This window comes from Hemibagrus wyckioides, linkage group LG17 (genome assembly GCF_019097595.1).
Source record: "Hemibagrus wyckioides isolate EC202008001 linkage group LG17, SWU_Hwy_1.0, whole genome shotgun sequence".
NCBI lineage: Eukaryota > Metazoa > Chordata > Actinopteri > Siluriformes > Bagridae > Hemibagrus > Hemibagrus wyckioides.
Genome location: NC_080726.1, coordinates 8,580,705 through 8,593,503, shown reverse-complemented (window position 1 = coordinate 8,593,503; position 12,799 = coordinate 8,580,705). Strand labels below are relative to the sequence as shown.

Here is a 12,799-nt window from a genome sequence, read left to right as displayed (position 1 = left end):
TATAAATCCTTATTAATGTTATAAAACTCTTTCTGCTGAGAGTAAATTAAGAGCATGATTAGTGTTACTATAATGTTTGCTAAAAAAATAATATATAAAATAATTTAAAAAATTATAATTGCTAATAAATAATTAATATTTATTTTCCCAATAAATAATTTAATTCATTAATTATTAAACAGTTGTTAAGAAAAGATACAACAACAACAATATGAAAACATAAATAAGTTACCAATAAGCATTTAAGCCTGGCAAAAAAAAAATGCTGTATTTATTTGTAACTTTAATAAACCATTAATTTATTGTCTTATATATAAAGTGTTACCTTCTAAATAAAATGTTATGTTATGTTGTATTTGTTATATTTTAATTTACAATGGTAATATTATATTTAATTTTGTAATGGTCATATTGAATTGTAATATTTTTATTTTATTTTATTTTATTTTATTACAGAAATAAATTCATACACAGGCAACAACAATTCTATATGAAAATCTATTTCACATTAATATGAAAAATCAGATCTACAAACATTTTTTAACTGGTTCAGTATATTAACTGTGTAACTGGATAATGGAGATAGATCGTAGTCCTTACCTGCAGGTGATCTTGTCAAGTGTTTCTTTCTGCTGCACTTTTGTCCCTTATATAGCACTGAGCAGCTGGATTTCTCGACTGGACAAGGACATTGTGTAATTAACCACCACAGTCTGATTAAACCACGGTGATGCAAAGACTGGCCTCCTACACACACACACACACCACCCACTCAAACACACACACACACACACACATTTGTCTTATGTTGTCCTTGTGTGGACCTTCCATTGACATCTAATTAATGCAATTCTACACCTAAATCTGACCGTAAACCTAACCTCAGCAACCAAAATGAAACATTCTGGCTCTTTAATGAATGAAACATTTAATTTTATTGTTGGGGATTAGTCAGTTATACCCAAAAGGTCAAAAAGATATCTCATATGCATACACAAATCTTGTATTAACATCTTCAAGGGGTGTTGTAGAATTTCTCAGTATTCCAGGTATTATCTTTAAACCCTAACTTTTCAAGCATTTTTATATCATGAAATTAAAAAAATAAAGTGAAATGTCACGCAGTCTGAAAGCGTTCACATTTTCCTGTCATTAGTATCGCTAAGACAGTAAAGCCGAATTTACACAAGGATTACAAGCCTGCATGCGCAATACTGGTCAGTTTAATAAGTGTCTCCAGTTCAAATGAGCCTGCACTCTTCAGAATCCTTCATGTGACCTTCAAAGATCAGACTGGATTCTCACATTGTGTGGTCAGAATGGTTTTCATTACCACCCTGACCCTGCCTTTTACAATCATATTCTGCTGACCTTTATCTTCACTTCAGGCCTGTTCACATGGTTGAGGTGAGACTGTGAGAATGTTCTGGGGCTGAATGAAGCTTTTGTCTCCCACTCACACAGATGTACTCATTCTACCATATCTTAAAGTGTTTTATTGAATCCTCATTTAAATGATTTTATTGGTTCTTATGTGGTATTGGATTTGAAGTCAGACAAGGATTTAAACCAACAAGAAGAACAACAAAAAAACCCTTTGACTTTTCTGGACACGAACAATGCACGCTGTTAAAATAACTGGTCTATTATCCATCCATCCATTTTCTATACCCGATTTATTCCTAATTAGGGTCACGGGGATCTACTGGAGCCTATCCCAGCACACACTGGGCAAAAGGTAGGGGTACTGGACCCTGGACAGGTTGCACAGTCCATCACAGGGCACTGGTCTATCAGTAATATCCAAAAGCCTTCTTGATCCCTGTTTAACCCTCTACCAAATCATATGACTAAGATTTTTGTCTAAATATAATTTGCTAGAAGATAGATTTCTAGGCTATAAAAAGATGTCAAAGCACCAACTCACAATTTCCACTTTCCAAAATGTAATTAAGAAAAGGCAGTTAAGATGAACTATGGAAGTCAAGGCAAGATCTAGAAGACCAAGCAATCTGACAGATTGAACTGCCTGTATGCTGAAAGGATAAAGAAAGAACAACCCTTATATCACAGTAAAGACCTGCAAGAAGGCTTAGCTGATACTGTGGTGCATAGCTCTACTCTGTAGCATTGCTAGCACAAACATGATCTGCATGGAAGAGTCATCAGAAAGAACCCATACCTGTGACCTCCTCACAAATGTCACCATTGATGTACGCAAAAAATAAAAAAAATTGGCAACACAAGGTTTTTACTTAAGAAGTAACTGGCTGGAATTATCAAAGATATATTTAGAGAATAAAGAAACAACATTTGATGAACATTCTGTTTTTAAGTGAATCTGTTAAATCAGTTGCATTTCTGTAGAGCTTGAATGAACACAATCTCAGAGCAGCTTTATATAAAAATATAGAAGATAAAATTCATTTATATTTATCTCTCATGAGCAAGCCAAAGGCATCGGTTGCAGAAAAAACTCGCTGAGAAACCTTGAGAGGAACCAGACTCAAGAATGTGATTATAAATAAAGTTCCATTATAGTAATGTATATAGATGTGGAGTTGATTAACCAGAAACTGTTATGCTTTGGGGTTGTCACAAGCACAAGCAGATGGAGGAATCGATTCTGGTAAATAGCAGCAAGTTGTTGAAGAACAATGTATATAGACACTCGGGAAACTGAATGCTGAAACAAAAGAATGATCTCAACTTTCACAAAGAACTACTTCACCGTCAGCCTGTCTTGAACATCACTGAAAATATTTAAGTAGAAATGAGTATGCTGTCCATACAAGACGGTCCAAGATGATCTCAGAACTAGAAGTGTTCTGCACGGATGTGTGGGTGAAAATTCAGACTCTTTAGCTGGGTACAAAAGTCTTGGCAAGCTGTGATATCTGCCAAAAGGGCTGTTCATAATTTCTGAGTTATTATGGTGTCCTTTTGCACAATTAATATATTTTTGTATGCTATATATCAGAAAATTACAAAGACATATGTGTGTGAAGTGTTTAGCTTGTGCTCAAGGGATGCTAAGTGTTAATGGTTTAATTAATAATTGTAATATACATATATACTGCACACACACACAGATATATATGCCAATGCCTATATATATATATATATATATATATATATATATATATATATATATATATATATGTATAGGCATAGGCATAGGCATTAAATAATTTAAAAATTAAATAAAAAAATAAAAAAATTAAATTATTTAAATTAAATTATGACCACTGACCACTGATAGGTGAAGTGAATAACACTGATTATCTCCTCATCATGGCACCTGTTAGTAGGTGGGAAATATTTGTCAGTAAGTGAACACCAGGATGCACTATGGGAAGAAGGCAAGCGGTGGAGGCAGTGTCATGCTTTGGGCAACGTTCTGCTGGGAATTCTTGGGTCCTGCCATCCATGTGGATGTTACTTTGACACCTACCACCTACCTAAGCACTGTTGCAGACCATGTACACCCTTTCATGGAAACGGTATTCCCTGATGGCTGTGACCTCTTTCAGCAGGATAATGCACCGTGCCACAAAGCAAAAATGGTTCAGGAATGGTTTGATTAGCACAACAACGAGTTTAAAGTGTTGACTTGGCCTCCAAATTCCCTAGATCTCAATCCAGTCCAGCATCTGTAGGATGTTCTGGACAAACAAGTCCAATCTGTGGAGGCCCCACCTCACAACTTAGAGGACTTAAAGGATCTGCTGCTAACATCTTGGTGCCAGATACCACAGCACAGGTCAGGTCTGTTTTGGCAGCAAAAGGGGGACCAACACAATATTATGCAGGTGATCATAATGATATGCCTGATTGGTGTGTGTGTGTATATATATTTTATCTGACCTTTTATATTTTGCATTGTCACTTCATTTGTCACTTTGTTGAATCTTCTTTGACCTCTGTTCTATATCACTGAATTTACCCGGTGTGGGATCAATAAAGTCTTGTCTTATCAAATCTCATCTCATCTCATCTCATCTCATTATCTATATCATAATTCAAATCTCAAAAACTATCCAATTTTTGTCTCATTCTATCAAGGAATTTAGAAGGAATATTTCAGACATAGCTGATATAAATAAACATACACAAAACACATGTGAGACACACTATTAAATTTCCTGAGATATCAAAGAAAAATCTTTAAGGAAAGAAATATTGCTCTGGTTTCTTCTTGACTGGAGCTGAGGCTGTATCAGATATTGGCATAATAATGAGTTCCTCAAGCACAAAGAGTGAAAGTAGATGAGGATTTTTTAATGACAGGAATTGTGTAATTAACCAACATGTACAAAACAGCTGCCTAAATGAAATATTGTTTTCGGTGTTTCTCGAGTGACACAGCTTTATAATGATGTAATAGTATTTTTACTAGAGCAGTAAAAAGAGTGCGTGTGAAGAATAAACGTACGTGTGAGGGAAGACATCCGCTTTGTGGGCTATTGCCTTTGCTGAGGTAATGTCTTTCTAATGAAAATGTGGCGTGCCACACCAAGGAGCACATTGTTCTGATTATTGAAACCTTCTGTTATAGTTATGAGCTTTAACACAGTCGAATGCTGCAGTCCAGACGTGTGGCTACTGTCTACTACTTTCCCCGTTTTACTAAAACACATGCTGAACTGCTCAGGCGGTCTATCAGTCTGATAAACAAGACAGACATCTGTTCAGGCCCAGGTTTCCATTCTTATCCACAAACTGATTTTTGTTACACAACATCTGGGCAATTTCCTGTTATAAGATTACAATAAACCAAATATAATTACATATAAAATTATTAAGCCTATTTCCAGACATATTTTACTATTAAACTTTTTATTTATTTGCAGATGATCTTGTTTCTTTGTAGAAATTAATTAACTTATTAACTTATAATAATCTGCTGAGAAAATTTAAAGCTTGAAACTAGCCAAAAGTGTCCAGAAATAGGTTTAATAATCTTAGATTTGGTTAATTGAACTAGATAAATGTAGAAATAGATAAATGTAGATATTTTTACTTGCTAAGACATTTTTTTTTCATTTAAAGAAGCCATATTATTTATTAAACAAGAAACAAGAAAAGGCAATTTATCTATTAAAATCATTTTAAATGAAGTATATTTATTATAAGATATATTTAGTATATTAAATATATATTAAGTATATTTAAGTATATTTATAAATAAGTATATTTAGTATAAGATTTGTAAGTATTATGTACGACATTTGTGATTACTGTGTGAAATATTTTAACATCCAAAATTGTTCATAAGCACATTTTTATGACGTAAACACAGCCGAATGATAATAACATGACATAACGAAATGTTCTGTGGCTCAGAAACACACACATACACAGACACACACTCCATTCACACCTAAGGAAAATTTCCCGAAGACAATCTGACGATTCCCATTTGTTGGGAAGCAGAGAATCCAGAGGAGTCCAGTGAAAACATGTTAAACTCCATACATACAGAAACCCGAGCTTGACAAACAATGAGAAGTTAATTGCAGGTGAAAATTTTATTCCGTCTGTGGTGAAAAAACCATACGCTGTGTTGCCAAAATGGTGTTTTTCTTAATTCACTGTTTCTCTAAATGTTGCTTTGAACCACTAATGAAGAGAAGAAAAAAATATCTCATATTATCCTTCATATTAGCGTTCACAGCCTGTCCTTCCACTGTGGAATTATGGCTGTTTAATCATTCCTCAATACAGAAAAGCAGTTTCCTTGAGCAGAAAACACCGGATAATTAAACAAATTTTTTATTCTTTATACATAACATTACAAAATACAGGGCAGTTTACACAATTTCACACTGATCCGAATCACTTTGTACTACAGTAGTCGTGAAATCTATATACAAAATTAAAATGAATACTCAGTGTTGGTTAAGAGCAATTAAAAAGTCCTTGGTTTGAACATTAATAGAAAAGAAGATCAGTGTATGAGGTGGATATTTACAAGCTAAAAGGCATCATTAACATCACGTGACTTGGTGTGGAGCTTCCAGCATCTCCATGAGGAACGTGTCTATGGGTGTGTCGCCAATGAGCTTGAAGAAGAAAAGATGCTCTAGACACTTGAGGCCGATGGAGCGAAGAGCAGGAAGACGCAGCAGGAGCTTCGCAAACCTGCAGCAAACGAGTCCACACACAGCAAAGGGTTAAACAAAACACACAAAAAGTCCATTTCCACAATCTTTCTTCATCATGTCTTTAAGCTGCAGTGATTACTAAACAATATTTCATCATTTTTTACTAATATAATGTGTGACAATCAGTGTTTCTCTCTATCCACAGAATAGATATAGCTGAAGAAATGACAAAATGCAGAAAATCTATCAGTGGATATTCTGTATGTTATATGAATAAACAGCACTTATTATTTTTTATTTTCATTTGATTGCTAATGCTAAATTACTATTTGTATACTTTGAATAAGGTGATCTATCTATCTATCTATCTATCTATCTATCTATCTATCTATCTATCTATCTATCTATCTATCTATCTATCTATCTATCTATCTATCTGTCTGTCTGTCTGTCTGTCTGTCTGTCTGTCTGTCTGTCTCTTTGATTAAAAAATGACCTAACAGTCAAATCAATCAAAGTAAATGAGGTAAAGCTGGTTTCTCTGAGCTAAATTACTGTGTACTTAATCATCCACTAATGGACGTTCTGTATTATACATTAAAAATGATACAGCTTGTCTTGAATGTGGTGTCTCATCAACCACTATCTATACATGACTGTGGAATTTAACCCCTTATTCAGGACACCACTGACGTCCTTCACTCTCATCACTACACAACAACTGAATTTTTCTGTATTTCCGGAATAACAAGCTTGAAATGATTACGCTGTTTATATGGGGTTGATTAAAACTGGGAAAGAAATCAAACACACTTCTGTGTCTGCAAATAGCAGTTTAACACACTGTCTGCAGCTCAAACAAAACATCCAGTGCATAAACCCTTCATAGACGTGTTGTCATCTACTTTGAAGTTTAGAATAACACACTCATTCTTTTGAGGGGTGAAAGCTTATTTCTCTCTCTCTCTCTCTCTCTCTCTCTCTTTCTTACACACACACACACACACACACACACACAAACTGAAGCTATTTCACAGTCAAATACAAAATACCATTTTATCAGTGCTAGTATTATAAAAAATGTTCTATATTATTATTATTATTATTATTATTATTATTATTATTATTATTATAGTAGCAGTAATAGCAGTAGAAGTCTCACCTGCCCGGCTGGTCTGGATATTTGCTCTTGGTGTATGACTCCAGTGAGGCGTAAACTTTTTCCCTCAGTGCCTCTACCTCAGATGGACTGGATAATCCTTTGGCATCTATGGTGAGATTCAGCAAAAATGTACCTCGTATTAGCATTAATATAAAAATTTAATTAATTTAATTTATTATAATTTAATGTATCATTTAAATGTGATCCAGATATTTTTAAATATTTCTATTAAAAATCTTGTCATATTTCTAACACTGTTTTTGCAGTTTTTCAGGCACCATGTGGGTCATGATGTGTGGAATAAACACAGACAGGATGTATGCAAATATTCCAGGTAATTAGACACCAAATGTTCATATGATGATTATTTGTCTATTTATTAAATTGCTAAAGACTACTGACCCAATTCATATCATATATAAATGTGATTCAGGCTGATCTCAGTGGCTTTATGTAGGTGTGCTATTAATCATATTAGTATAAGATTATTAAAGGTTAGATCTGTTTAGTGATAAATTGTTACCTGGGTTGAAGAGAACGATGGCTCTGAGGCAGCCCAGCTCCGTCTTGTCCATCTGCATGTCCTTCATTTTAGACACCAGCTCAGAAAGAACCCTGCAGATACAGCAATCAGATGGAGAGATCAGACACTACAGAGATCAGCTACAAGACCTTAAATCCATCCCTCATTAGAGAGAACAGACACTAGATCTGAGACACAGACGCTAAAGAGATTAGACACCAGGGCTGAAACACATCAGACATTAGATAGATTGGACACTATAGACAGACACACACACACACACACACACACACTAGCAAAATCAGACATCAAATATTAGAGAAAATATGCTTAAGAGTTCAGACAGTGGAGAGATTAGTTACTAGAAAACCCAGAGTTTTAAAATCAGACATCACACACAAGATTTTATACAAGAAATCAGATGCAAGATATCAGACACTACAAAGATTAGACATAAGAGTAAACTTTATATATATATATATATATATATATATATATATATATATATATATATATGAGAGAGAGCAGATGTTATTGATTAGACATGAAAAAGATTGGACAGTTGGGCACTGGGGATAAGACAGTAAAGAACTACTTTACTAAAGGGATCAAAGACAAGATATATCCAAAAAAGAGAGACTAGACTAGAAAATAAAGTAATTAAATGACTATTTAAAGTCATTAAAGTCTAGAAATCAGACACTACAGATTCTATAGATCAGACACAAGAAGAAACTGTGCCCTAGACACATCATACTGTGTACAAGAAACTGTAAAGTAGACAGGACAGACACTAGAGATCAGATACTTAGAAACAGAAGGCAAATAATAATAATCTGAAGTGGCTGATGAGTGTGTATACTGTATGTGTGTGTGTGTGTGTGTGTGTGTGTGTGTGTGGATCAGACCTGTCAAAGATGGACCCCACTCCTGCAGTGTGGGCGCTGTTGCGATGGACATGAAGCCCTGTGCCTAACACAATACCATCCTTCACTGACACAGAGCGATGAGAGAACGATGCAATGAGCAGCTCGTTCCAGCCTGGACACATAAACACACACACACACACACACACATACAGTACACACACTCATCAGACACTTCCGAAGACAGCTACATGAGTTATTAAACACTGCTACCTAACATGTTTGACCTTAACCCTGTGACCTAAAGCTCATCTAACAATATTGTCCCTGTGTTACTGTGGACAGAATAACTTTACTGACCGGCTCGTAGGAGGATGACCTGGTCATCCAGAGGTAGCTGTGAGAAGTGAGGGATGCGTTTTGCCCACTCCACCAGGGTGAAGAGTTGTTTATCAGCTGCCTGGCAGATGTTGGTGACAGGATCGTTAGTCTGTCAGAAACCAGAGAACATTCTTATCAGAAACATGTGACAAAGAACCAAGTACCACAATGTAGATCAGTATTCTCTACATTTCAAATCCTAACTCTTTATGTCTGAGGCACTGAAGGGCTCTCAGTGTAGAAATGAGTGTGAAGCTTGTTACTGAGGGTATTTTGTGTGAGTGGGAGATGAAGCGATCATTTTAATGTGAATGTAAGAGAAGTATGTGCACTGCAAAAACTTTTATATTGCCATGTGTATAATGAAGAAATAAAGAAACGTGACAAATACTTCTCTTTATATATTGTTTCTATGCAAACATATGATTATTGAACCTATTACTATCCCTAAATTCTAGTTTTCTTTATTCTATTGCAGATATCAATGGCAGAAGCAAATAAGATGCAAATTCATTAAATGATTAAATTATTAATTGTATTAATCTTATTAAATATTAAATGATAAAATTATAGAATAAAACCATTCAAGCTTAAAATAAGTAAATATCTCTAGAAATAGGTGTAACTTTAATTACAAATATATTAGTAAAAAAAAAGAATTTCGAAAAATTATTATACTAAATTATTTCAAGATTTTACTTCCTAATATATATATACACTATATTGCCAAAAGTATTCGCTCACCTCCCTTGACTCGCATATGAACTTAAGTGACATCCCATTCCTAATCCATAGGGTTCAATATGACGTCGGTCCGCCCTTTGCAGCTATAACAGCTTCAACTCTTCTGGGAAGGCTGTCCACAAGGTTTAGGAGTGTGTTTATGGGAATTTTTGACCATTCTTCCAGAAGCGCATTTGTGAGGTCACACACTGATGTTGGACGAGAAGGCCTGGCTCTCAGTCTCCGCTCTAATTCATCCCAAAGGTGTTCTATCAGGTTGAGGTCAGGACTCTGTGCAGGCCAGTCAAGTTCATCCACACCAGACTCTGTCATCCATGTCTTTATGGACCTTGCTTTGGTCACTGGTGCACAGTCATGTTGGAAGAGGAAGGGGCCAGCTCCAGACTGTTCCCACAAAGTTGGGAGCATGGAATTGTCCAAAATGTCTTGGTATGCTGAAGCATTCAGAGTTCCTTTCACTGGAACTAAGGGGCCAAGCCCAGCTCCTCAAAAACAACCCCACACCATAATCCCCCTCCACCAAACTTTACACTTGGCACAATGCAGTCAGACAAGTACCGTTCTCCTGGCAACCACCAAACCCAGACTCGTCCATCAGATTGCCAGATGGAGAAGCGCGATTCGTCACTCCAGAGAACGCGTCTCCACTGCTCTAGAGTCCAGTGGCGGCGTGCTTTACACCACTGCATCCGACGCTTTGCGTTGCACTTGGTGATGTATGGCTTGGATGCAGCTGCTCGGCCATGGAAACCCATTCCATGAAGCTCTCTGCGCACTGTTCTTGAGCTAATCTGAAGGCCACATGAAGTTTGGAGGTCTGTAGCGATTGACTCTGCAGAAAGTTGGCGACCTCTTCGCACTATGCGCCTCAGCATCCGCTGACCCCGCTCCGTCAGTTTACGTGGCCTACCACTTCGTGGCTGAGTTGCTGTCATTCCCAAACACTTCCACGTTCTTATAATACAGCTGACAGTTGACTGTGGAATATTTAGGAGCGAGGAAATTTCACGACTGGATTTGTTGCACAGGTGGCATCCTATCACAGTTCCACGCTGGAATTCACTGAGCTCCTGAGAGCGACCCATTCTTTCACAAATGTTTGTAAAAACAGTCTGCATGCCTAGGTGCTTGATTTTATACACCCATGGCCATGGAAGTGATTGGAACACCTGATTCTGATTATTTGGATGGGTGAGCGAATACTTTTGGCAATATAGTGTATATATCAGTGGTGGGCCGTGCATTTCACACCTAGGCCTTCACTGGCTTTCACCAAATTGATTTCTTCTCGTCAGCCATTGTGAGTTAAAATATATGTATATTTTATTTAGTTTGTGGGGTTTGCTGCCTCTGACTACTCCAATTATCCAATCAAAGGATGGGAAATATGGCCCCAGTGACGCCAACTCGAAATCTGATTGGTTAATGTAACAATTTCATTGCCACTTATTTTAAGCTACGGGCGCCTGCACTATTGATACTGAAGGCCTTAAGGCAGATTTCTTTCACCCTGGCAACACATGATGTCAGCCACTGGCTGAAATATGATTGGATAAATACTCTTATCATAAATATACACTACTGGAAGCAGCACAACCAAGAGAATAGCTATGAAATGTAGAGAATAGACTATTGGGAATAAATTAATACACATTCAAGGAAAAATACACTACCAGTCAAAAGTTTGGACACAATTCCATGGTCTTTCCTGATGTTTATTTCTTTCTACATTGTAAAACAATGCTGAAGGCGGCCGAAATCCACAATAATGTCCTTTGAACAGTTGATATTGAGATATGTCTGCTACTGATGCTCTGTAAAGCCTTCATAACGCCTCTAATCTGAGGTGCTGTTAATTGGTGATTTCTGAGGCTGGTAACTCTAAATGAACTTCTCCTCTGCAGCAGAGGTCAGTTTTGGTCTTGCTTTACTGGGATGGTCTTCATGTGAGCCAGTTTCATCATGGTGCTTGATGGGTTTTGCAAATGCACTTGACAAGACTGTCCTTGCAAGAACTATTCCAGAAAATCTGACCTTCGTGTCTTAAAATAACAACTGACTGTTTTTTGTTGTCATTACATATGGATTACTTACGTCCATGTGTGTTATTTCATAATTTTGAAATCTCCAGTATTGTTCTAGAGTGTAGAAAATAAATCCCTAACAAAAAACATTGAATTAGAAGGTGTGTCCAAACTTTTGACTGGTAGTATATATTAAATATATTAAAATGTAAGTCAGTGATTCAGATCATATATATATATATATATATATATATATATATAAAACTGCCTGTATGTAAAAGCCCTGTATTTGTTGTGAAACAGGAGTAGAGTTGTTTTCTTACTGAGTTGTCTGCATTACTCTGGATGTAGGTGTCTGTTTTTGGCTCCACAGATAATTCAGCATCTAAAATCTTCTCCACTGGCATTTCTTCATTTAAACTGCTGCTGGAATCCACCTCATTGTCATTTTTATCTCGACCCCGTTGCCTTTCTTCCTGCACAGCTACACACACACACACACACACACACACAAACATCCTTTTGAGGACCTTCTATTCACACAACGCTTAGTTAAAATATTGTTTCAGTTTTATTTTTTGTATTTAAAAAATGTATTATTAAAAGCACAGGTTTTTGTAAAAAACAAACAAACAAATAAACAAAAAAACACATTAAATCTCTGTAAGATGGAATGGGACTGTTGCTAATGAGACAAATGGGACGTTTTTAATCTGATGCACTCAGATGAAACATTTCATTTTTGACTTGGATTGCATTAAAATAACATTTTTGAAGATCACAAATAAACCAATGCAAAGTTTAGCTGGTTTGAATGAAGATTAATAAGTAAAAGTCCTGAGACTGTTGCCCAGGTGTCTGTGGAGGCCTCACCTTCTCTCTTCATTCCCATTGCCAGGCATTTCTGATAGCGGCAGTACTGACAGCGGTTCCTCTGGCGCTTATCTATTAAACACTCCTTACTGTCCCGGCATGTGTAGGTCAGGTCCTTC

At 36.3% G+C, this 12,799-nt stretch overlaps 1 protein-coding gene across 1 annotated transcript in view; it reads right to left on the bottom strand.

The window, feature by feature from the left end:
- Window positions 1-5,759: 5,759 nt before the first annotated feature.
- rxrga (retinoid x receptor, gamma a) overlaps window positions 5,760-12,799 on the bottom strand; it is a 13,601-nt gene continuing 6,561 nt past the window's right edge. The window contains exons 4-10 of the mRNA XM_058412899.1: window positions 12,681-12,799; window positions 12,131-12,291; window positions 9,019-9,148; window positions 8,701-8,833; window positions 7,793-7,884; window positions 7,270-7,375; window positions 5,760-6,144 (exon numbers count right to left, since the gene is read on the bottom strand). The exon at window positions 12,681-12,799 is cut by the window's right edge and continues 61 nt beyond it. Coding sequence (XP_058268882.1) covers window positions 5,997-6,144; window positions 7,270-7,375; window positions 7,793-7,884; window positions 8,701-8,833; window positions 9,019-9,148; window positions 12,131-12,291; window positions 12,681-12,799 — 889 coding nt within the window. The 3' untranslated portion in view covers window positions 5,760-5,996. The remainder of the gene's footprint in view (window positions 6,145-7,269; window positions 7,376-7,792; window positions 7,885-8,700; window positions 8,834-9,018; window positions 9,149-12,130; window positions 12,292-12,680) is intronic.